Raw genomic sequence first — 25,109 nt, 5'->3', positions numbered from 1 at the left:
ACTATCAACTTCATTGTACTCCTTTGTTGGAGGTAGACTTTTGAATGTTGGCCAGCCTTTTCTCAAATGATTAGCATTTATACAGTGAGGCAGCTCTGCAATTTTAGTGTTTCAGAAGCAGCAGACTAAGCTATCCTAGACTGGCAAGTTGCTAACATTATATGTATTCATTCCATTGACACTGCTTTATACTTAAAGAATTTTTGTTAGTTTTACTTTAGAACATCCTCTTTTTTTTTAAACTTTTATTTAATGAATATAAATTTCCAAAGTACAGCTTATGGATTACAATGGCTTCCCCCCCATAACGTCCCTCCCACCCGCAACCCTCCCCTTTCCCACTCCCTCTCCCCTTCCATTCACATCATGATTCATTTTCGATTCTCTTTATATACAGAAGATCAGTTTAGCATACATTAAGTAAAGATTTCAACAGTTTGCTCCCACACAGAAACATAAAGTGAAAAATACTGTTTGAGTACTAGTTATAGCATTAAATCTCAATGTACAGCACACTAAGGACAAAGATCCTACATGAGGAGTAAGTGCACAGTGACTCCTGTTGTTGACTTAACAAATTGACACTCTTGTTTATGGCATCAGTAATCACCCTAGGCTCTTGTCATGAGCTGCCAAGGCTATGGAAGCCCCCTGAGTTCACCGACTCTGATCATATTTAGACAAGGCATGGTCAAAGTGGAAGTTCTCTCCTCCCTTCAGAGAAAGGTACCTCCTTCTTTGATGACCCGTTGTTTCCACTGGGATCTCACTTGCGGAGATCTTTCATTTAGGTCCCCCCCCCCCCAGAGTGTCTTGGCTTTCCATGCCTGAAATACTCTCATGGGCTTTTCAGCCAGATCCACATGCCTTAAGGGCTGATTCTGAGGCCAGAGTGCTGTTTAGGACATCTGCCATTCTATGGGTCTGCTGTATATCTCACTTCCCATGTTGGATCATTCTCTCCCTTTTTTATTCTATCAGCTAGTATTTGCAGACACTATTCTTGTTTATGTGATCCCTTTGGTTCTTAGTCCTATCATTATGATCAATAGAACATCCTCTTTAAGGGTTATAATTATAACCTTATTTGAGGGCCGGCACTGCGGCTCAATAGGCTAATCCCCTGCCTGCGGCGCTGGAAACCCTGGGTTCTAGTCCCGGTTGGGGCGCCAGATTCTGTCCCAGTTGCTCCTCTTCCAGTACAGTACAGCTCTCTGCTGTGGCCTGGGAAGGCAGTGGAGGATGGCCCAAGTCCTTGGGCCCTGCACCTGCATGGGAGACCAGGAGAAGCACCTGGCTCCTGGCTTCGGATCAGCGCGGTGCACTGGCTGCAGCGACTATGGCGGGGTGAACCAACGGAAAAGGAAGACCTTTCTCTCTGTCTCTCTTTCTCTCACTATCCACTCTGTCTGTCAAAAAATAAATAAATAAAAAATAAATAAAAATAACCTTATTTGAGAATGGAGGTTTTTAAAAATCAAAGTGTGATTTTTTTTTTATTTCATTATGTAAGGTCATTACCTAGCTATTCACACGTCCAGAGATTGTTCTTAATCTTTAGATCTGTAATATAATTCTGACTAGTAACTGCCCAGAGTTAGTGAGAATTCCATGGATTGAAGAACAGGCCCCCACAAGACTGCCCTTGCTTCAGATACCAGCCTCATGCCCAGGGGTTCCCTGGCTTCCTATACAGCTGGCCAAGGGGATGCAGTCTCTGGTCCCACAACACTCTCAGTTCAGATAATCTGGTAGAGTGATACATAGAACCCAGGAAAGTGCTATGCTTTCTATGACTTTTATTTTATCTTATTTATTTAAATCTTTTAATATAAAGAAAACAGATTTCATGTATTTTGTAGGTATAATTCTAAATTGATAACCATACTTCCCTACCTCCTTCTCACCCTCCTCAATCCCCCTCCTTTCCTATTTTCTTTTTTTCTTCAATTTTTGTAAAAACATGATTTCAGTACACTCCATAATCACAGGCTTAATGCACTATTAACCATAATATTAACCATGTAAGAAGTTGAAAGACCACTGTTCTACAGGAGTATAAGCAAGGGTGGAAAATAATAATCAAATTGCAAGATGTCTGTTTCATCTCTATTTTTTTGTATTCTATATTAATTACCACATATCAGAGAAAACATATGATACTTATCTTTTTTGGTACTGGCTTATTTCATTAAACATAGTGGTTTTTAGTTTCATCCATTTTGTTGCAAAAGACAGGATCTCATTTCTTTTTATTACTGAGTAGTATTCCATGGTGTACGTACACCATATTTTCTTTATCCAGTTATCAGTTGATGGATATCTGGGTTGATTCCAAATCTTAGCTACTGTGAATTGAGCTGCAGTGAATATGGGGGCACAGATAACTCTTTTATATACTGATTTCATTTTGTTTGGGTAAATTGCCAGGAGTGTAATGACTGGGTCATATGGCAGATCTAGTTCAGATTTTTGAGGAATCTCGATATTGTTTTCCATAATGCTTGTACTAGTTCACATTACCACCAACAGTGCATTAAGGTACCTTTCCCCCCAAATTTCTGCTAAAATTTATTGGTTTTTGATTTTTGGATGAGAGCCATTCTAACTGGGGTGAGGTGAAACCTTATTGTGGTTTTGATTTACATTTCCTTGATTAGTGATTAGTGAGCATTTTCACCTGTGTCTGTGTCTATTTGTATTTCATCCTTTAGAAAATGCCTGTTGAAGTTCTTTGCCTACTTCTTAACTGGATTATTTGTTTTTTTTTTGTTGTTGAGTTTCTTAAGGTCTTTACAGATTCTGGATATTAATCCTTTATCAGTTGCATAGGTTGTGAATATTTTATCCCATTCTGTTGGTTGCCTCTTCACTTTGATGAGTGTTTCCTTTGCAATGCAAAAGCTTCTTAGCTTGATATGATTACATTTCTGAATTTTTGTTTTCATTGCCAAGAAGCCTTTGCCTATGCCAATGTCTTGCAATGTTTTTCAATGTTTTCCTCTAATAATTTAATATTATCAGGCTGTAGATTTAGATCCTTGATCCATTGTGAGTTGATTTTTGTATAAGGTATGAGATAGCAGTCTTATTTCATACTTTTGCATGCATAGATCCACTTTTCCCAGAACTATTTGTTGAAGAGATTGTTCTTTCACTAGGGATAGATTTTATCTCTTTTGTCAAAGATTAGTTGGTTGTAGCTGCATGAATTATTTTCTGAGGTTTCTATTCTGTTCCATCTACATGTATATTTTTGTGCCAGCACCAGGATCTTTTCTATATAACTGCCCTGTAGTATGTCTTGAAATCTGGCATTGTGATGCCTCTGACTTTGTTTTGGCTTTTTTTGTTTTTTTTTTTTTGTAAAATTGCTTTAGCTATCCAGGGTCTATTGTGTTTCAATTTGAATTTTAGCATTTTTTTTCTAGCTCTGAGAAGAATACCCTTGGTATTTGGTTGGAATCACATTGAATCTGTAAATTGCTTTGGGTAGTATAGACATTTTGATGATATTAATCCTTCCAATCCATGAACATGGGAGATTTTTCCATTGTGCTGTATTCTATTTTTCCTTTATTAAGGTTATAGAGATCTTTGATATCCTTGATTAAATTTATTATAAGGTATTTAATTTTTTGTAGCTATTGTGAAGTTCTTTTTCAGCCATGATATTGTCTGTGTATTGATTTTATATCCTACAACATTACTAAACTCTCTTATGAATTCTAGTATCTTTTGGGAGACTGTCTTTGGTTCTTCTATATATGGATTTATATCATCTGCAAACAGGGCTCATTTGACTTCTTCTTTTCCAATTTGTTTCCCTTTGATTTCCTTTTTTTGTCTAGTAGCTATGGTTAAACTTCCAGAACTATATTGCAGTTCAACTATATTGATATCAATTGTGAAAGTGGGCAACCTTGTCTGGTTCCAGATCTCAGTGGAAATGCTTCTAACTTTTACCCATTCAATATGATGCTGGCTGTGGTTTTGTTGTATATTTCCTTGATTATGTTGAGGAATATTCCTTCTATTCCAAATTTGTTTAAGATTTTTATCATGTACTCTGTGACAGTTTTCTAACAAAGAATACCAATCAGCAGCAGCCAAAGAAAAAGATTAATGATAAGGTTTTGGGGGGGTTTGCAAATATGAACCTCCAGGCATAGCATGTGTATCACCTAGCAGGATGTTCATCAGAGCTTCAATGTCTTTTTATTGGGACTTCATTCCATAGGCATGCCTGATTGAGCCCTTTCCCATGTGATTAAACTCCATCTCCAAGCTCCGTCACCTCACAAAAGGTCTGCTGAAATCATATGACTTAAAACTTCAAATCTTGAATCACATGTTTGGTTTTCAGGCATGAGTGGTTTCAGGGTCCCCTATGAGTAACAAAGACATTCCTCAGGAAGTTCCATGAGTTGAAGATGGTGCCAAATCCTCTAATACAAGGCAAAGACTTGTTATTCTGTTTTTCTTAGCAGCTTTATAATATTTACTCCTGTAAAGTAGTAAAGATCTGTGGTCTCATTCTCTTTCTCTCTCTCTCTCCCTGTAGCTCTGCTTTTCAAATACATACATAAATCTTTAGACACACACACACAAAGAGAAAGAGAGAGAGAGAGAGAGAGAGAGAGAGAGAGAGAGAGAGAGATTGATCTCCATCTGCTGGCTCACTCCCCAAATGGCTACAATGACCAGGCTGAGCCAAATCAGAGCCAGGAGCTTCATCTGTGTCTCCCATGTGGGTGGCAGTGGTCCAAGCACTTAGGCCATCTTCTACTTCTTTCCCAGGCACATTATCAGGGAACTGGACCTTAAGTGGAGCTGCTAGGACTCAAATTGGCTCTTCTATGGGAAGCTGGCATCACAGGCATCTGCCTGATGAAATGTGCCACAGTGCCAGCTCCGTTCTGTGAATCTTTAACATGAAATATTTATCAATTTCCTGAAAAAAACCCAGACATTTTCTAGAAAGCCAGTTTATCCTTTGAAATACAAGTTCATAAGCCATGTAATACGGTTCTACAAGTGGTATCCTAGAAGCAGAAAAATAATAAAGCAGACTTTGAAAACACAGACATCTCTATTGTTTAGGGTTTCTTTATTGATTCTTAGCTTTTGCGGGTTCACAACCATCTTTCCATATTAAGGTGGAGTCAGTGTGTATGTTTTCCTGTTCAGAAACATCTCAGGACCATCCACTCTGTTTCATACCCATGCCTTGTTGTGACTGCTGATATCAGGGTTTTCTGTTGAGGGAGACTTATTAGTTGTAGAAAGCTTTCGATTAGCCAAACTCCTGTAATTAACTTCCTCACTGTAATTTTCAGTTGTTCATGCTAAACAGGGCTGATGGGACCAAGTGTTTGTATTTCTGTTTTCTGTTCAGTTGGGACCCACCAAAATGAAATTTTAGATGAGATAGCAGCTGCTGCCTGTCTCTCTTCTGTTACTATGGCATTTTGTTCAAACTAGGACTGGTTCTGTTTGTTACTTGACAGATTTTCTTTGTTTGCACCATCGTGTCACTTTACCTTCTTATTGTTAAGAGGACTATTTGCCTGAGATAGGCTTGCTTTGCTTCTATTGTTTTAGATTAATTATTAACATCACTTTCACAATCCAAAGTATCTGATTTGGACAGAAATCATAATCACTACATTTTCTGGCTAGAGAAATTCAGTGCTTTTTGTTTTCACAAATATTTACTTAATTTGTCTGAAAGGTGGGGGCAGGTTGGGGGGCAGAGAGAGAGAGAGAGAGAGAGAGACTGATCTGCTTTCTGCTTGCTGGTTCACTCCCCAGATGGCCACAATAGCCATTACTATGCTAGGCTGAGTCCAGGAAGTGGGAAATTCATCCTGGTTTCCCACATGAGTGGCAGGGACCCAACTTCTTGGGCTGTCATCTGCTGCCTTCCTAGGTGCATTAGCAGGGAGCTGGATTGAAATTGAAGCCAGGACTTGAAACTGCACTCCATTATAGGATATAGGTATCTGTCCCAAGAGGTGACTCAACACAGTGTGTCATAATGTCCATCCCTCAGTTTTTTTTTTTTTAAAGAGATTTCTCATCCCCCTCAACTAATATTGTTGTAACTTTTTTTCCTGTTTTTGAAAGTAATTCCTGAATATCTTTAGAAATATTAACAATACAGAGAGATGAAAAGAAGAAAGAAAATTACTTAAGGGAATTTCTGAAAAGATTTATCTCTTCTAAAAATAATCTGAATGTGTTTTGAATGCAACCACCATTTTACAAACCGTTACATAGCAGTAGGTTTTATTTTTATTATTTTTTAATGAGAATCATAAATTCCACATTTTCCCCCCAGGACTGAGAATTGTCTTTCCAGATGACATCTTCTATGAAAGACTACTGTGTGAAACAGGGAACCATGCCTTCACTTTAGTGGAATTGGAGCTGTGCTGCACAAGCTCCTTCTGACCTCACCCACAGGATCCCTGTGGGTGCAGAAAATCATTCTGACCACTCAGCGCATAGTTTAATGACCAATGTCAAGAGGAGACTCCTAAGAGATAATATGTGAAAGCATTTTTCCATGGAAAAGCACTCTTAGATGTCAGGTTTACTGTTAATATTAATTCACCCAGATGGAGGGATTCTCAAGTACTATGAATCAGTGGTGGCAGAACCTGTGTGGGAGAGCAGGTGTCCAGGTGCTCTCCTGAGCCCCTACTTGCCACCTTCTTTATCCACGGTCCAGTGGCTGATTTATCACTTGGTGTTCTTGTTTTATTTTTAGATTTTAGTTCTTATTTATTGAGTTTGCATGTTATTTTTGATATCTTTTACTGTTTATAATATCCTAGTGAGCATTTTAATCTTCACCAACCCAAGACTATTTTCATTTGGTTTTTATGAATTATAATAAAATTAGAAGGCATTATTTAGCAGTAGAGGTCTTGATAAAGAGCATAAACTCTCCATTTTTATCTTTTAGCTATAGTATATAAATAGAAATCTAATGTTAAGAGTACCTTACATGAGAGTCTTCAAAAAGTTCATTGAATGTGTATATTATGGAAAAATCATACGAACATTTCAAAATTGTGTTTCACCAAAAATAAACTTATCTTTTAATTCTTTTTTCCCTGAACTTTTTGAAATATCCTTGTATATCAATTTAATTTTATGTAATATGTATGAAAAGTGATTTAAGTAATGGTAAAAGGAGATTCACATAGAAGTAATATATTTGCATTTTTATAATGTATCAATCTCACCAAGTAATTTCATGTTATCATATATATATATATATACACACATACATACTATTCTGTTATTTACACACACACACACATATGATTTTCACCTCTTTATATATATATTCCCAAAACTCGGCTGTGATTCAGAAGTGTTAAGTGACTTACATGAAATAACAATGCTAATAAGTGGGGAAGCAGTAGTTTACCCCTTTTTTTCTTTAACCTTCAAGCCGTGGTGTAGGATCATGCAGGTTGTATGCTTTATTTTGCTCATAGAGATGACTGTGTGAATAATGAACCAAAGAGCTGTCAATACCTATTCCAATGCAATGTTCTCCCCTCTCTCTGGTTGGAGAAACAGATGTGTGCAATCTAGCATAGTTGGATAAGTGCTACTTAGGGTATAATCTAAGGACTGTGGAGCCCAGAGGGAGATGGGAATTAGTTTCTGTAGGGGATTTTAGAAGTCAATGTAATTAAAGAATTGACCATTACATGGTGGTACTTAATATTTATATTGGTTCTTAGAAATTACAAAGGCTGAATTGTTTGTTAAGAAAGTAAGTGAGAAGATTGATTTGCCTCTAAGATTAGGGCTCCTAGCCTAGAATGGAGAGCTGCGACTTTCCTCACCTCCGTTCCTAAGTTTCCTTGGTTTTCTAGCCATCTTTTTGATTTCTTGAAACACCACTGTCACAAGGGGGGGTTCATGTTGGCATCTCATGACAAGAGACAGGAGGTCAGAGACTTGTTTAGGTTCTATGGGTTGCATAAATAGCTGGGTTGAGAGAAGCAACATCTTTGGAGGCTCATTCATTTAAGTATTTCACAAAGTGTGTCTGAATAATGCTGATCCTATGAGATTTTTGGGATTGGAAATGGCTAATATAGGAATGTGTAACTAAGGATACCACAGTGAACACTGTAAACACAGGCCACTAAATGACACTCATCACACAGGCTAGTTTACAGCTATTTATTAAAAAAAAAAAAAAACAAAACAACAACTAAATCTCTAGTAAGGTCCTATACTAAGAGCAATTGATGCTTTTCTTTGAAAATACAGTAACTTTACCCTGAAGCTGGAAAATGATAGCCAGCATGACCTCTTCTTATGCAACCCATAGAACCTAAACAAGTCTCTGACCTCCTGTCTCTTGTCATGAGAAAGAGAGAGAGAGAGATTACATTATATATCTGTCCACTTGAGGTCATTTTGGGAAACTATCCTGAGACTGGTATCTCCAACTGGACTTATCACAAATAAGTAAGGATTTAGGGACCAGACCAAGGAGACTGAAAAGGATTGTGTAAAATTGGAACTGAAGGGGTAAACAGGGGCATCACATAGTTCTTTGTAATCCACCAATGGGGGCCCTGGAATGAGCAGGGTTACACTGTCCTTTGGAAAGTTCATTCTGGCTGCAGAGGGCAGAGCAACAAGGAAAAGGCCTGGCTGCACTCAGACCTGAGAGGCGATGACTGCCATCGTTTTTCAGGAGGGAGATTGGGCTACACCAAGACCATGAAAGTGAGGGTGGAAATAAGGATGCATTGACATTGTGCTTAGGAAGTAGAATTGACAGAAATTCTGGTTTGCTGAGTGGATGTTGTTAGAGTAGAAGCATACGAGGTAGGTAGGTAGATAAATTGATACGGCCAACAGTGTCTCCAGGTTTCCTGTATTTATTTATCTATGTATCACATCTTTACTAATAAATAATACACAGTACCTGGCAGTTTTTCAGACAATGAGGATGCAGTGATGAACAAGATAGATAAGGTGCTTGCCCTGCTTACATTCTGGTGGGGGTGATAGACACTGATCAATCAAGCAACTCTACAGGGTTTCATTAACTGGATCAGGATTCATAACAAGCAAAGCAATGGATGAAATGGGAACACAATGTGAATGGCAGAGTATTTAAAAAATCACTGATAATTATTTTTTAAAGATTTATTTATTTATTTGAAAATCAGAGTTACACAGAGAGAGAAAGAGAGGGAGAGAGAGAGGGAGAAAGAAAGGTTTTCCATTTGCTGACTCACTCCCCAATTGGCCACGACAGCCGGAGCTGCGCCAATCCGAAACCAGGAGCCAGTAGCTTCTTCAGAATCTCCCATGCTGGTGATGGGCCCCAAGGACTTGGTTCATCTTCCACTGCTTTTCCAGGCCAGAGCAGAGAGCTGGATAGGAAGTGGAGCAGCTGGGACTCAAACTGGTGCCATTTGGGATGCCGGCACTGCAGGCGGTGACTTTACCCGCTATGCCACAGTGCTGGCCCCTGATAATTCTTTACACTGATCTCTTTAGGGAGACAGAATATTCTAGATAAGTTACAAATCATGCTCTCTCTCTCTCTGTGTGTGTGTGTACACACACACACACACACACACACACACATATATATATATTATATTTAAGTCCAGTTGGAGATACCAGTCTCAGGATAGTTTCCCAAAATGACCTCAAGTGGACAGATATATAATGTAATCTCTCTCTCTCTCTTTCTCTCTCTCCCTGCTCCCCTCTCCCCTCTCCCACTGTCCCCTCTTCCTTCCTTCCCTCTCTCCTTCCCTCCCTAGGTAGATACATAGATAGATAGATAATGGAGTAGAACATGTAATTATTATGTTCCAGGCCTTCATGAGGTCCCACTTAACTCCAAAATTCATTAAGTAACTATGGAATGGGTAATACTTCTAAAAACAGAGCAGTCTCAACAAACTACTTGATGTTTCTAACACTCATGTTTTTGTTTTTGTTAATTTAGCTCTTTTGCAGTGTACATAGCTTATTTGTGATTTTCTAAAAAGGAAGGGGAGGAAGTGCAGGTATGAGGTTAGTACTCTTTGTTATGCTAGTCATCCCATCTTTGGCTTTTTAGCTTTCAGACGCCTTAGAGACAGAGAATCTACCTGCCTGAGAGTTTTCATTACTAGACATTGCAATGTTGTAGAGGCTATTTTTTTTTTTTTTTTGCCAGAGGGAGGTATCATGAGATTATTAATTGGTTTATGCATTTAAAATAATTGAAAAGCACAGCTAAATTTAGACTAGTGCATGAACAGTTTTCTTTTATGTCAGAGGGATGTGAAAATTTTTTTACTTTAATATTACTTCATAGGAGAGTCATTTTGTAATTGAATGAATTGGAATATATTTATATATCTTTCTATAAAAAATGGTGAAAGATCTTTAACATCTCATGCTATTATGCATTAATATGATGATGAAAACTTATAATTGGGAATTTCTGTGAAGATTTCCAAGGACAGATATATAGACTTTAGCTTTAATCTTTAGTCTCATTTTGTTACTGGATCTTAGTTGTAAAAGTCATTTTTAACTTGCTTCCTTTTTATCATGAAATACGAAATTTTTTTGTAGGAGAATTTTATGTCTATGTACCTCTACTTCTCCTGTATTTTTGCATCATCTTTAGCATGATTTATCATGCATCAGTAGGTACACAGCACTATGAATGAATCATGGTCTTCTAGAGTCTGGGAACTTTAAATTCATTTCTGTTTTCTCTGCAGTGCTAGCCTCTGGTCACTCAGTTATACATTTTGAAAGACTGATTTCTAAACTTTCCTGTGGAAATGAGATTACCACAATCAGGAGTCAAGGACTCTTCCCCTACTTCATCCCTACCAGCTTCAAATGTGTTTCCATCAGTTTTCTTACTCTCTTTCATATTCAAGGAAGTTATAAAGCATCATATGATCTCCTTTTGTACCACCTAAGTTCAGAATGTAGAAATGAGGACACATAGAGAGTCTTGTTCTCTATTTTGTGTTGAGGAATGAAACACAATCCACTGTGATTGCTTCTGCCCCAGAGCAGCAGATTTGGATAGTTTCAGGCTGCAGGAGCCCATTGGCAGCCTTCTAATGAGGAGAGCAGCCTTCAGCCCATGATAGGCTGTGCAGCTCCAAGGGCAGCTCTAAGAAGCTTCTGGGGGAGTAGCTGTGTTTATCGCAGATGGAAGGGTAATTTACAGCAGGATTTGAGCCATTGAATAATGTGGGGTGGGTTTTCTTATTGTTTTAGTAATATAATAAAACAAGAAAAGATATGTACAAGTAGAGATTAATCCCATTCAAAATTCACATTGATTAGAATTGTATTTATTGGTAAATTAAACTAGTTTGTCAAATATTATGAATATTATGTGAGATAATTTAGGTACTTTATAACTTGTATACCAGAATCAAGGAGGGAAATTTTGGGGCCTACACTGTGGCGTAGTGGGTAAAGATGCTACCTGCAGTGCTGGCATCCCATATGCATGCCAGTTCAAGTCCTGGCTGCTTCAGTTTTGATCAAGCTCTCTGCTATGGCCTGGGAAAGCAATAGAAGATGGTCCAAGTCCTTGGTCCCCTGCATCCACGTGGGAGACCCAAAAGAAGCTCCTGGCTCCGGGCTTCATATCAGCTCAGCTCCAGCCATTATGGCCAGTTGGGGAGTGAACCAGTGGATGGAAGTCCTCTCTCTCTCTCTCTCTCTCCCCCTCTCCCTCTTCCTCTCCCTCTGCCTCTCTGTAACTCTGCCTTTCAAATAAATAAATAAATCTTTAATAAAAAAGGAGGGGAATTTTGGTATTTTTTGAAGTATTTCTTGTCAAAGGTTCTTATTTATTTATTTTTTCCTACACAGTAATTAACCATACCTTAGGATAGTTTCACAGTTGTTTTCATTGTTTTTTTCCACCTAACAGAGGACAATAGAGAGCTATGTCGATAAACGCATGGGTACAACATATGGCCCCCCTGCAGGAAAGAAGATGACTGTTTTTATTGATGATGTGAATATGCCAATAATCAATGAGTGGGGAGATCAGGTTTGTTGATCTTATTGTATATTTGATTTTTTATTCAACATTGATTTATTCTTTGGTGAGTAAATGTTTTTCTACTTTTTCAAGGTCCAATTTCTGAATTCCAATAATGTCTATTCTTTCAAAACACAGAGAGGTTCTGGAGCTATAAGGAATGATATTTAATTTTGCAAGTTGTTGTCTTTTTAGGTCACTAATGAGATAGTACGGCAGCTGATGGAGCAAAATGGATTCTATAATCTGGAGAAGCCAGGAGAGTTTACCAACATTGTGGACATCCAGTTTTTGGCAGCCATGATCCATCCTGGGGGTGGACGCAATGACATACCCCAAAGACTCAAGAGGCAGTTCTCTATTTTTAACTGCACATTGCCCTCTGATGCTTCTGTGGACAAGATCTTTGGTAAAACAAGTGTCAGTGGGACTTGGGGGGAGCAGTGGGCACCTTCTTGTTTTCCTCTGAGGAACTGTTCACCCAGGGGCCCACACAGAAAGCACATTGATTGGCTACTCTATCTCTAACCCTTATTACTCTCTTGTAGTGTATTTTGTTTCTTATAGGGATTTATATGGATAGGATTGGATGCCTGATTAGATATTTTCTACTCATGTCTTTTTTAAGTGACTGCATTAGCTCATTTTATGTCCCTATAACAAAATACTCAAGGCTGGGTGGCTTTACAAGTAAAAGAGACTTATTTAGCTTACAGTTCTGGAAGCTGGAAGTCCAAGATTTGTTTGGTTTCTGGTGAGGACCTTGTGATAGATGGCATCAAAGTGATGGGAAATTGTGTAGAACAGACCACATGGTGAGACAGGAAGCCAAAGAGATTCAGGGGTCAACCTTGCTCTTTTCTTCATAAATGGTCTTGTGGGAATTCACTGGAGTCCCATGAGGACACTCTGTAAAGGTGATATGATAGCCCAGTAGCCTCAGTACCCTCCATTAGGCCCCACCTATTAAAGGTTCTATCATCTTCCAATTTTGCCACAATGCGGACCAAGCATTGGACAAGTACCTTTGGGGGATGCCCTCAAACCATTCCCAAACTGTAGCAGTAATTGTTGTCAGCTTTAACAAGGAGGTTTAACATTAAGTGAACATGGAGATGAGGTAGTTTTCTCATTGAAATAAATAGCTATAATTCCATGTTAAGTTTCAGTAAGTGTTTGTTTAACCAACCCGTCTAATGATTTTGATCCCTTGAACTGTGGTGCAAAGAGCAAATCAGGGCTCCAGTCTGATTTTTAGAATAATTGACAGGATCATAATAAGTTATTGACTGATTATTTGGTATCCTTGAGATAATTTAATTGAAGAACCACCCACCCAATAAATAACCACATATACTTAATTGAGTAATGAAGATGCATTTGTTACTGACTTGGGAATTACTCTTTGTAGATAAAGTGAACATTATGAACAGTTTCATGTTAGGCACTGATTTATAATTTTTGAAATGCCTCATAAAAAACTTATTGAGATTATATTATTATATTTCTGATAGACTAAAATGTCATCTTGGCACCCCAGGCAAGTAGAATATGGCTATAATCTTCCTTCAGTTACAACAATTGATGAGGTTTAGAAGCCGAATTATATTTATAGTATCTGAACTTGGTAACAGGAAAGTGGATTGGAACAGTGATTATTAGCATTTTTAATTATCCTTCATTGCCTGTAAAATTCTATATATAATGAATGAAAAGGTGACACTAGAATGAAAAAATTTAAGAGGAGCTATGAAACCTTTTTACTTATCTCTGTATATTACAACTTTATCATTGTTACTCATTTAATAATAATAAATTAATTGTAGCCAGAATCTTCAGTAGTGTTTCTTCATCAACTTTCAACTTTCTTTTTTAAAAAATGATTTACTTATTTATTTGAAAGGCAGAGTTAGAGAGAAGGAGAGACAGACAGAGAGATCTTCTTTCCATTGGTTCACTCTCCATATGGCAGCAATAGCTGGAGCTGGACCAGTCCAAAACCAGGAGCCAGGAGCTTGTTCCAGATTTCCCATGTGGATGCAGGGAACTAAGTACTTGAGCCATCCTCCACTGCTTTTCCAGGCACATTAGCAGGGATCTGGATCAGAAGTAGAGCATCCGAGTTTCAAACTGGTGCCTGTATGGTGCTATGCCATGGGGCCAGCCCCAACTTTCCAGTATCTTGAATGTTGACTTCCTTAAACCTATATTTACTTTTATGAAATTTAAAAAAGCATCATAAAATTATTAACATAATTTTATTTAATATGTGGCTATCAATAAAAATGTGTCATCACCTTTGCATTACTTCTGTATTATAATGCTTTTCATTTTAACTGACTTCATTTGAGTGACTAGTCAAAATGTTCTGATTTCCTCCCTTTCTCAGGTGTGATTGGGGAAGGCTATTATTGTATCCAGAGGGGTTTTTCAGAGGAAGTGAGAGATTCAGTGACCAGACTGGTGCCACTGACACGCCGACTATGGCAGATGACCAAGATGAAAATGCTCCCTACCCCTGCCAAGTTCCATTATGTGTTTAACCTTCGGGATCTTTCCAGGATCTGGCAAGGAATGCTTAGCACGACTTCAGAAGTCATCAGGGAACCAGATGTAAGTGCCATCTAAGAGAGAGAAAGACCAAGAACAAAAAATAACATTGTTATTAGCATGCATCTTAACCATTTTTTATTAATTTAATTTTACTTTAAATTATGGAAATATTCCGAGATGCTTCCCTGTGCGTATTCTTTGCCTGTTTCCAACTAACATGAATTAAAAAAGCAAATATGTCAGAAAATTTCAATTAAAAATTCCAATTAAGTTAGGTTTATGTTTAAGGAAATAGTATACACAATTATTTTGAATGATTTGAATAAAAGAAACAGTTGGTTTTCTTAACCTATCATATAATTTTTATACCAATGAAAATAATCACTATTGATTTTACTTTGTAATAGTTTTTATATTTTGAACTTAGTATTTTAACTTAAAGTAATTCTTTATAAACATTCAAAATTGAAAGAATGTATTTTTTTTTAACATTTATTTAATGAATATAAATTTCCAAAGTACAGCTTATGGATTACAATGGCTTCCCCCCCATAACGTCCCTCCCACCCGCAACCCTCCCCTCTCCCACTCCCTCTCCCCTTCCAGAAAGAATGTATTTTGTTAATCTTTCATGATCTTTCCATGTAGGTAGATGCACTAGAAAAATTATATATGTTGGTTAAATTGAAAAGAGGCAACAGAATAGAAAGTTTGCTTAATATAAGAAAAAGCATTTTTTCATGCACTTGAAAATGACAATTCCCTGTGTTATAAGAATTCCCTTCAAACTAAGTTAATTATGTAAAAGACCAGTATGCCCGTTTTTCCAAAGCCTGACTCATGTGCCCTGGAAAAGTCAGGGTTGGCCTCTCTTTAGCCTTTTTGGAGCTGAGGTGGTAGGTGAGCAAACGTGTTTTAGAGGACTTCACATAAACACACAGAGATAATTAAAATCTCAACAAAATTGTCATTAAACCCATCAAACACTGATTATCAAAAAACCCCAACTCTACTCCAGATGTTCACAGAGCAGGTAACCACACTGGCTGGTTCTTGAAGATGAGCACTTTGGGGAAAACTCATAACTGACAGTCATTTTACTTGCAGTGAATGTTTTAACTTGATTTTTTTCTCTCATAATTATTGATAGATCAGTGGAGTTATGAGTGCAGTTCTCAAATATTACTCTAGATTGGAATAGCCACTTTTTGGTGTTTATTTTAGACCAAGATAATCATTTCCAGCAACTGATGTAACCATGAACTTGTCTTAACTGAATTGTTGAATATATGGGGAGCCTCCAAAAATTTACAGAACATGTGTAACAAAAATGCTGTGCATGGATTTCAAAACCTTTACAGCAACTTATTTTTTAATTCCATTTTCTAAAAACTTTTTGGAGAATCCTCATAATTTACCAAACTTTTTATATTCTGGCAACCAAATAGCATTTTACTATTTCATTAGCAGGAAATAGAATGGCATTAAGACCTTCTAAACTGCAAAATATTAACAAGCTAAGACATTTCCACCAGTTTTTTAAAATATGAAATAATGAGGCTAGACAAACGTTTGTTATTGTGGCTATAGAGCAAAAAGGGTATCATGTAATTCATTTCTTCAACTTTCAGTCTGGGAGTATTTGGATTAGGTGATTGCTTTGTTTAGATAATCCAGATTTTTGTTACGGACTTTCTTTATTTCTGCTAAGCAAATTTGTAACATCATTTGTATACATGAGAGTTTTTCCTTATGTGATATTTCATATTAAACTCCAGCTGCTTCAATGTAGGCATCTTTTCCAAAAAGGCTAACTCATCCCACACTTAAGATTTTTACATATAATATTTGTTGGTTGATCAAAGTGACATTTAATATTTTTGTTTTAGAGATGTTTTCTTTTAAACTTAGAGACTACAAATGAATAGGTTCTGTTTTATATTTAATATATGTATTATGCTTTACATTTAATATACTTTAATATACTGGGCTATATACTTAGGACATGAATGAGGCCAATTTGAAGTACAGTGAAGCATATTTTAACCTTAATATTTTTGAGTGTTTCATCTATACTTTCCAATAGGGTCAACTTGAATTCCCAGTTATGGCATAATAGGAATTAATAATGCATTTTAATTATGCTTTTAACAGGAGCTGTTAAGACTGTGGAAGCATGAATGTAAACGGGTTATAGCTGATCGTTTCACGGTGTCTGATGATGTGACATGGTTTGATAAGGCTTTAGCAAATTTGGTGGAGGAAGAATTTGGTGAAGAGAAAAAACTCTTGGTTGATTGTGGAGTTGATGCTTATTTTGTGGATTTCTTGAGGGATGCACCTGAAGCCACAGGTAAACTATTGAAGCAGAATTTGAAATTTCCAAGAAAGGATTCCCCAAAGGGAGACCTAAAGATGGAAGACTTAGTTGAGGGATGTTGACTTTCTGTGAAGTGTTTTTTTCTTTTCTCTTTTAAAATATCTATTTTATTTATTTATTTGAAAGGCAGAGTTACAGAAAGAGGAAGGGATATATGGAAGGAGGGAGGAAGAGAGGAAGGGAGGGAGGGAGGGAAGGAGGAAGGGAGGGAGGAAGAGAGGAAAGGAGGGAGGGAGGGAGGAAGAGAGGAAGGGAAGGAGGGAGGGAGGAAGAGAGAGAGACAGAGACAGAGACAGAGAGAGAGAGAGAGAGAGAGATCTGTCATCCACTGGTTTACTCCCCAAATATCTGCAACACCTGGGACTGGGTCAGGCCGAAACCAGGAGCCAGAAGCTCCCTCTGGGTCTCCCATGTGGGTATGGGGCCCAAGTACTTGGGCCATCTTCTACTGTTTTCCCAGGTGCATTAGCAGGGAGCTGTATTGGAAGTGGAACAAAAGGGTCTTGAACTGGCGCCTATATTGGATGCTGGTGTTGCAGGTGGTGGCTTAACCCACTTTGCTGCAACAGCAGCCCCCTAGTAATTTTTTTCTGAAACTACCCTGGGACATAATAGGTGCTCAAGTAAATATGGAATGAGTGAGTAAATGCATAATTACAGAGTTTAAAGAGCCACTATTTTTATGCATAGTACTCTTGGATCTTAAGAAGAGAAAAGAAAAATACACAGGAATTGTAGCCTGCCAGAGTTAGAGTTGAGGAAGGGATCAAACGTGTTAGCTGATCATCTCTGAACTTTCTTGATTCATATTTTATTTATTTATGAAAATGGAAATTTTATCATGTATATCATGGATACTGTGGGAAATAATTGAAAGGTTATCCGCAAAATGTCTTGGAATGTCTGTGGCCTATAGTAGTTGCTAATTGAAAGGTAGCAAAAATAATGATTATTATCATAGTTCAGGTCATCTCAAATGTTAAAAATGAAAAGAAATCCTTCAAATTATTGGATAGGGCTGTTAAATATAATTGGAAAGACATGAATGATGTGAAGGAAAGATTTTGTAGTTATGCTTTCAAGAACAATATGATATATTACTTTTCTTATGAAAAGAGGCCGTGCTCCAATTCTCCCCCTCCCCCAAAATAAGTGGGCTTAAATAGAATTGTGTTTCCTTCATTTAATGACCTCTTCAAATACTAAAGGTAGATTTAAAGTTAATTTTTGAGAAGGATATGTTTAAAAATATACAATTCAGGGGCTGTTGTTGTGGGATAGCAGGTGAATCCACAGGCTGTGATGTTGGCATCCCATGTGGGTTTTGGTTCGAGTCCCGGCTGCTCCGCTTCCAATCCAGCTCCCTACTAATGTGCCTGGGAAGGCAGCAGATGATGGCCCAAGTGCTTAGACCCCTGACACCCATGTGGGAGACCTGAATGTAGCTTGTGGCTCTTGGCTTCAGTCTGGCCGAGCCCCAGCCATTGTGGGCATTTGGGGAGTGAACCAGCAGATGGAAGATCTCTCCCTTTGTCTCTCTGTCACTGTCTCAGTCTTTCTCCATAACTCTGACCTTCAAATAAATAAATATTTAAAATATATAATTCATATCTTCTACATAATGGGAAATGACCAGGCAGGCCCTGGCATATTTCTGATAATGATCTGTGTGCTCTATATAAAATATCTAAGTGACAGTTGTGAAATGGTGTTTATTGCTGGATTTGCAGTTGGAATAATCCTAACATGGAGAGAAACTGATACACATTTTATTTTGAATCAGATCAAACACATACAAAAATCCTGTAAGGGTTAGGCGTTTTACTTCCTCTAATTCTGGATGATAGATAATTAATTAGATTATGGTTTTCAAGGAACAGAGCACACTGTTCTGTGTGGGGGAGGAAAACACATTACCTTTTGTGACTTCAAAATTCTTTGTTTCCTGAAGTTAGAGCTGAGCATTAATGAAAGAGCTGTGACTTCTGAGAGTTGACTAGTGAGAACTTTGCCAGTGGGCCCATCTTAATGGTTATTTTAAACCAATTTCCTTGCTGTATCATAAAAAATGTTAACACACTATTTTATTAGAATAAGGTCAATTAAAAATAATTATGTACTATCATATTTGGAAGATCCATCTATTCTTCCAGTACTTAGTGAATTTCCAAGTTGTTATTGGTACATTCAACTAATGTGTCACTTTTTTTCCTGTTACTAATGTTAATTTGTAGTGAATTTATATATGTCCAATTTAAACAGTAACTTTTTAAAAATATTTATTTATTTACTTGACAGGCAGAGTTAAGGAGAGGCAGAGGCAGAGAGAAAGAGAGAGAGGTCTTCCATCTTATGGTTCACTCCCTAAATGGCCACAATGGCCGGAGCTGGGCCGATCCAAAGCTAGGAGCTAGGAGCTTCCTCCCAGTCTCCCATGTGGGTACAGGGGCCCAAACACTTGGGCCATCTTCTACTGCTTTCCCAGTCCATAGCAGACAGCTGGATCAGAAGAGGAGTAGCGGGGATTCAAACCAGCGTCCATATGCGATGCTGGCACTGCAGGCGGTGGCTTTACCTGCTATGCCACAGTGCCGGCCCCAAATGTCCAATTTAGCTCTTCCTTTTGGCATTATGCTTTTTTGCTGTCAATTTTGGAAAAGTGATAAGTTGTTATATTATTCTGATCTTATAAAAAGATGCTAATTTGGCCATTGGAGGGTGAACCAACGGCAAAAGGAAGACCTTTCTCTCTGTCTCTCTCTCTCACTGTCCACTCTGCCTGTCAAAAAAAAAATGCTAATTTGGGGGGCTGGCATTGTGGTACAATGGGTTAAGGTACTGCCTGTGATACTGGCATCCCATATAAGTGCTAGTTCAAGTCCTGGCTGCTGTACTTCTGACCCAACTCTCTGCTAATATGCCTGGAAAGCGGCAGAAGATAAGTGCTTGGGCTCCTGCCACGCATGTAGGAGACCCAGATGGAATTCCAGGATCCTGGCTTTGGCCTGTCCCATCCCTGGCCACTCTGGCCACTTGGGGAATGAACCAGCTGATGGAAGGTTGATCAATCAATCTCTCTCTCTTGCTCTCTTTTTGTCACTTTGCCTTTCATATAAGTAAATAAAATCTTAAAAAGGGTTATAAAAAACAAATTAAGGCTGGTGCCGCGGCTCACTTGGCTGATCCTCCACCTGTGGCACCGGCACTCTGGGTTCTAGTCCTGGTCGGGCGCTGGATTCTGTCCCGGTTGCTCCTCTTCCTGTCCAGCTCTCTGCTGTGGCCTGGGAGTGCAGTGGAGGATGGCTCAGGTCCTTGGGCCCCCACATGGGAGACCAGGAGGAAGCACCTGGCTCCTGGCTTCGGATTGGCACAGCACGCCAGCTGCAACGCGCTGGCCATAGCAGCCATTTGGGGGGTGAACCAATGGAAAAAGGAAGACCTTTCTCTCTGTCTCTCTTTCTCTCACTAACTCTGCCTGTCAAAAAACAAAAAACAAAAAACAAAAAGCTTTTAAAAAGAATGCTTTAAAATATATTAATTTTAATGCATCGTTCTTCAGTAAAATATTTCAATATGGTTATTTAGGAAATTATCTTTCCTTTCAACTCTCCACCTACTTCTTTAGATTCACTTCTAGCCTCAGTAATAACTTCAAATTCCTAAATGATAAAAAGCTACTGGGCAAATGCAATGACCTTTATCTTTTCATTCTTATTTAAAAAATCATGTAATTTTTGACCTCTTTGCAGATTTGATAATAAATTTCTACTTCTTTGGCATTCCTTTTGACCATTAAGCCAATTAATCTCTGGGAGAATCTTTGAAATGCCAGTGTTCAATTGTGGATTCAAATTAAATTCAGCACGTAAAACATTATTTGAAATTTGCTCTTCTATACAGGAAAGAACTTAGATTGCATATGATCACAAAAAATCTTAGTGTTTCTACTGTTGCTTGCTTGATTTCTTCAAGATGCATAATATGGTGTTTTGATGAAATTCAGTGTTATTTGGTAGTATATTATAGGGAGTGAGTGTATGAATTTAGGTTGAAGGAAGTAGCGAAATTCAACTTTTTAAAGAAACTTAACTGATTTTTCTTTTCCACCAAAGGCGAAACATCTGAGGAGGCTGATGCTGAAATGCCCAAAATTTATGAGCCAATTGAATCTTTTAATCACCTAAAGGAGCGTTTGAATATGTTCCTGCAGCTCTATAATGAGAGTGTCCGTGGCACTGGCATGGACATGGTGTTCTTTGCAGATGCAATGGCTCATTTAGTCAAGGTACAGTAGCCACGCTAAGTAGCATCTTGCTGAAGTGACAGGCACTTGGCTTCACACCAGAATTTCCCCCTTTCATTTTCATCTCCTGGGAGAATATTCAGTTTAAAAATAAACTCAGTGCTGTCGTCCAATTTAATTTATATATGGGATGTAACATGTCACACCTTATAGGCTGAAAATAAGAACATGTGTATTTCAAATGTGTGATGTGGTGATTTTATTCAGCATTGCCTATACAGCTTCCAGCCCAGTGCATAGGATGAATGTGGTTGACATCTGAGTTCAAAGCATAGGCCATGTCTGCTCATTTCTGTGCCAAGAAAAGAATGTCACTCAAAAAATTAGTCATAACCACTGAAAACATTATGCCGTGAAACGATTCAGACAAAAAAGGGCTAACATTATATGATTTCACTCTGGTGAGGTCCCTACAGAAGTCAGAATCATAGAGACAGAAAGAAGAATGGTGGTTGAGCCAGGGAGTGGGAGGTGATGTCAATGGGGAGTCAGTGTTCAATGGGTACAGAATTTCAGCTTTGCAAGTTGAAGAAAGCTCTGGAGGTGAATGGTGGTAGTGGTTGCATAACAATGTAAATGCACTTAATGCTGTTTATCTTAAAGTGATTCCAGTGGTAGAATTTATGAGTATTTTACCATGATTTTTAATTGACTTTGGGCAGATGAAAATTCTGTTTCAAATGAAATCCACCAGAACAGTACAGTTTCCATTTTATTTTGTCACATGAGTCACTATGGCATCGTTTAGATGACAACAGATCCTCAAAGGTTGGGCGTAAAGTATATTATTTTCCTTGACAACTTAAGTGACCTAATTTATCTAAGATGCAAGATATTGCTGTTTAAAACCAATTGTTGATATCCTTACCGTGTTGACATCAATTGCTTTTTCAGAATACATCCTTTCTGTTAGAAAGAAGACAATTCAGGGCTTTCTTCCATTACTTAGGGTTAACCATGAGGAACGATCTCATAATTACAAATTGTCACCTCTAATAATTGCTGGATCTTAGCAATGGAGAGGGTTTTATAGCTTATCGCTGAACCTTTCCTTTGAAAATGAGGATTGCCTGCATGATCTCTTTCCCCTCAAGTGGGTGAGGAAACATTTCATCCAGGCTGGAGTAAGTCAGGGAGAAGGAAGAAGATCAGGGGGCTGTTCTGGAGTTGAGTATCCCCTGAGTGAGGGTGCTGAGCTTTGCAACTCTGACATATCAGAATCTGAGACATCTGTGCTGATTCATGAGCCCAAATGTTCTTCTGAAGCCCTATATAAATAGCACTTTGAAATTAGCTACTAATTTATCATTAAGAGTTAAGTGTTTCAGGAAGAATAGACATTCCGTCTTATTTAATAATTATAAGGATGAGGCTGGTGCCGCGGCTCACTAGGCTAATCCTCCGCCTTGTGGCGCCGGCACACCGGGTTCTAGTCCCGGTCGGGGCGCCGGATTCTGTCCCGTTGCCCCTCTTCCAGGCCAGCTCTCTGCTGTGGCCCGGGAAGGCAGTGGAGGATGGCCCAAATGCTTGGGCCCTGCACCCCATGGAAGACCAGGAGAAGTACCTGGCTCCTGCCATCAGATCAGCGCGGTGCGCCGGCCGCAGCACGCTGGTCACGGTGGCCACTGGAGGGTGAACCAATGGCAAAAGGAAGACCTTTCTCTCTGTCTCTGTCTCTCACTGTCCACTCTTCCTGTCAAAAAATAAAGAAAAAATAATTATAAGGACGAATAATGAATTTCCATTTTCTAAATGAGTAATACCAAAGGCAACTTCATGACAGTGTTTCTATTGGAGACACAGTATGGTCGACTAGAAATTTCATTACAGCTTGAATTGAAGGTGAAGTTTATGCATGTTTGTCTTGTGCTTGACCAAGTTCGCTCGAACTCTCTTTTTTCTGTTTCATGAGACAGATGGTGAGGGATGAGCCTTTCTTCACATTGTGTGTGATGTGGGAGTCCTGGGTGCCTCAGCTGAGTCCTTGCCTGTTTCCTGTCACCCTCAGCCTCTAATCTGTCTGCTCTGGAATTGGCCAAAGAATCAGTGACTGGAGTTTTTGAGTTAAAATACTCCATTTCTCACCTTCTTCTTGACAGGCCCTCTCTTTAAGCAAGCTCACATTCTGTGCACAATACCTCTACACTCTGTGTTGTGTGTGTGAGTCTAGCAGTATATGCCTTCGTTAAAAGACACAATAGACTCCAAGAGATGAAAATGGAGTCAGAAACTGCAACCAAATGGAATGTGATTGGAAACTAAGCATATCTCTTTGTTCCTTTATTAGTTAAAATAATGATTTTCAACACAAGAGTTTTTCTCTGTGATATCTTTTTTACCTCTGTTGTCAAAGTTCAAACTAGGTTATGAGTGGTTTTCATGCTCTATCCTCTACGTACCACCCGGCCTCATGAGTCTTGCCCAGAATGTAGTCCAGGAAAGCAGGACACTTACGATTAAGCACATCCTGGTTCTGAGAGCCTCACCAGTGTGCATTGCCAGCCTGTACTGTGCTCTATAAGGTGTAACTCTTTGTGTGTCTGTCTCCTCCACTGAACACTAAGCTCTGTGAGGATGGGCACCTTGTCTTAGCTACCTCAGACTTCACAGGATGAGCTACTGTGAAGATGGTCAAGCATGAGACTCTTGATAAATTATCTGGAATTTCCCCGTATGTCCCTGAACAACCCTCGCTGCCTCATCTCCCACTATCTCCATGCCTCAAATTGAAGTTCCCACATTTATGGGGACATCTTAGTCCTGCTGAGATGTTGTGTGTCCCATTCATGCATCTTAAAATTTGGCTGAAATCCTCCCCACCATGCCGCATTTTTGTATAATAAACTCTAATGCCCAAATCAAATTCCAGCTCCATACCAAAGACTTGCCTCCCCTGCCGGGGAAACTTGCGTAGTAGTCCTCCCTCCTTTTGCCATCTTTGCTCTCTGTGTCCCAGCATTCTCCACTATGCATGCACTAGACTGTGGCATCTGCAAGACATTTTAAAAGCATGCACATTATTAATTTTAAAACATATGCTAATAGAATTTAAAAATGAATATCTCTGTCTCACAACATATGTACCACAACAACATAGCCCCATCTGAGGGTCTCACCTGCTGCCGCTTTCTCCCATAATCCCTGTTTTCTATTTGATTTTGAGTTTTTGAGTATACTTTAAAGCCATCTATTTGCTCATGTATCTGTTATTTTGTCAAATATGTTTTGAGGATTTACTTTGTGCCAGATCCTGGGAATCGAAAGTTTTAGTTTAATACTTCAGCCCAATTCCAGTTAAAGATTTTGGAATGAACATTTATTAATTCCTAACAAACACATTTATATAAACCTCTAATATATTCACTTGCATAAAAGAAATTTTTGTTGGTGAAAGACACAGAAGGTCCGAATGTGGCTTCTAGAACTTCTTACCTGCCTTGTCTGTGCCATTTAAAGTTGTGCCAGGTGAAGGTGTGCCACTCCTTCCTCACCCCCCACAATGACATCTGAGAGAATCACACAGAAAGGGTAAGCCAGAGGCTGAGAAAACAGGGCTAAGCACTCACCTATTCCATAGGTTCTCAGGTCCGCAAGAGACCGGAAAAATGGTCTCCTTTTCCCAGGGTAAACATTAAATTGGGGTAAATAATCCAAAAACCTAGGTGTATTTCCAAGAGGAATAGAGCACCCTCAGCTAGAAGAGGATGTTGAACACAACCTTGGCAGAATGTAGAGCCCCAGGCACACTGGGAACCTTCTCCAGCCCCAGAGAAGCAACCCTTTCCTTCTCTGTCCCT

The 25,109-nt window shown here is 38.7% G+C and overlaps 1 protein-coding gene across 2 annotated transcripts in view; it reads left to right on the top strand.

Moving 5' to 3' along the window:
* Window positions 1-25,109, top strand: part of DNAH5 (dynein axonemal heavy chain 5) — a 335,739-nt gene that overhangs the window by 225,838 nt on the left and 84,792 nt on the right. For both annotated transcript variants that reach the window (XR_007922507.2, XM_051853566.2), the window contains exons 48-52: window positions 11,963-12,085; window positions 12,272-12,485; window positions 14,466-14,689; window positions 16,784-16,982; window positions 21,122-21,294. Coding sequence is in view for 1 of the 2 variants with exons in the window: in XM_051853566.2 (XP_051709526.2) it covers window positions 11,963-12,085; window positions 12,272-12,485; window positions 14,466-14,689; window positions 16,784-16,982; window positions 21,122-21,294 (933 nt within the window). In the remaining variant the exon portion in view is untranslated. The remainder of the gene's footprint in view (window positions 1-11,962; window positions 12,086-12,271; window positions 12,486-14,465; window positions 14,690-16,783; window positions 16,983-21,121; window positions 21,295-25,109) is intronic.

Source organism: Oryctolagus cuniculus, chromosome 14 (assembly GCF_964237555.1).
Source record: "Oryctolagus cuniculus chromosome 14, mOryCun1.1, whole genome shotgun sequence".
Classification (NCBI taxonomy): Eukaryota; Metazoa; Chordata; class Mammalia; order Lagomorpha; family Leporidae; genus Oryctolagus; species Oryctolagus cuniculus.
This window is presented reverse-complemented; position numbering and strand designations above follow the sequence as displayed.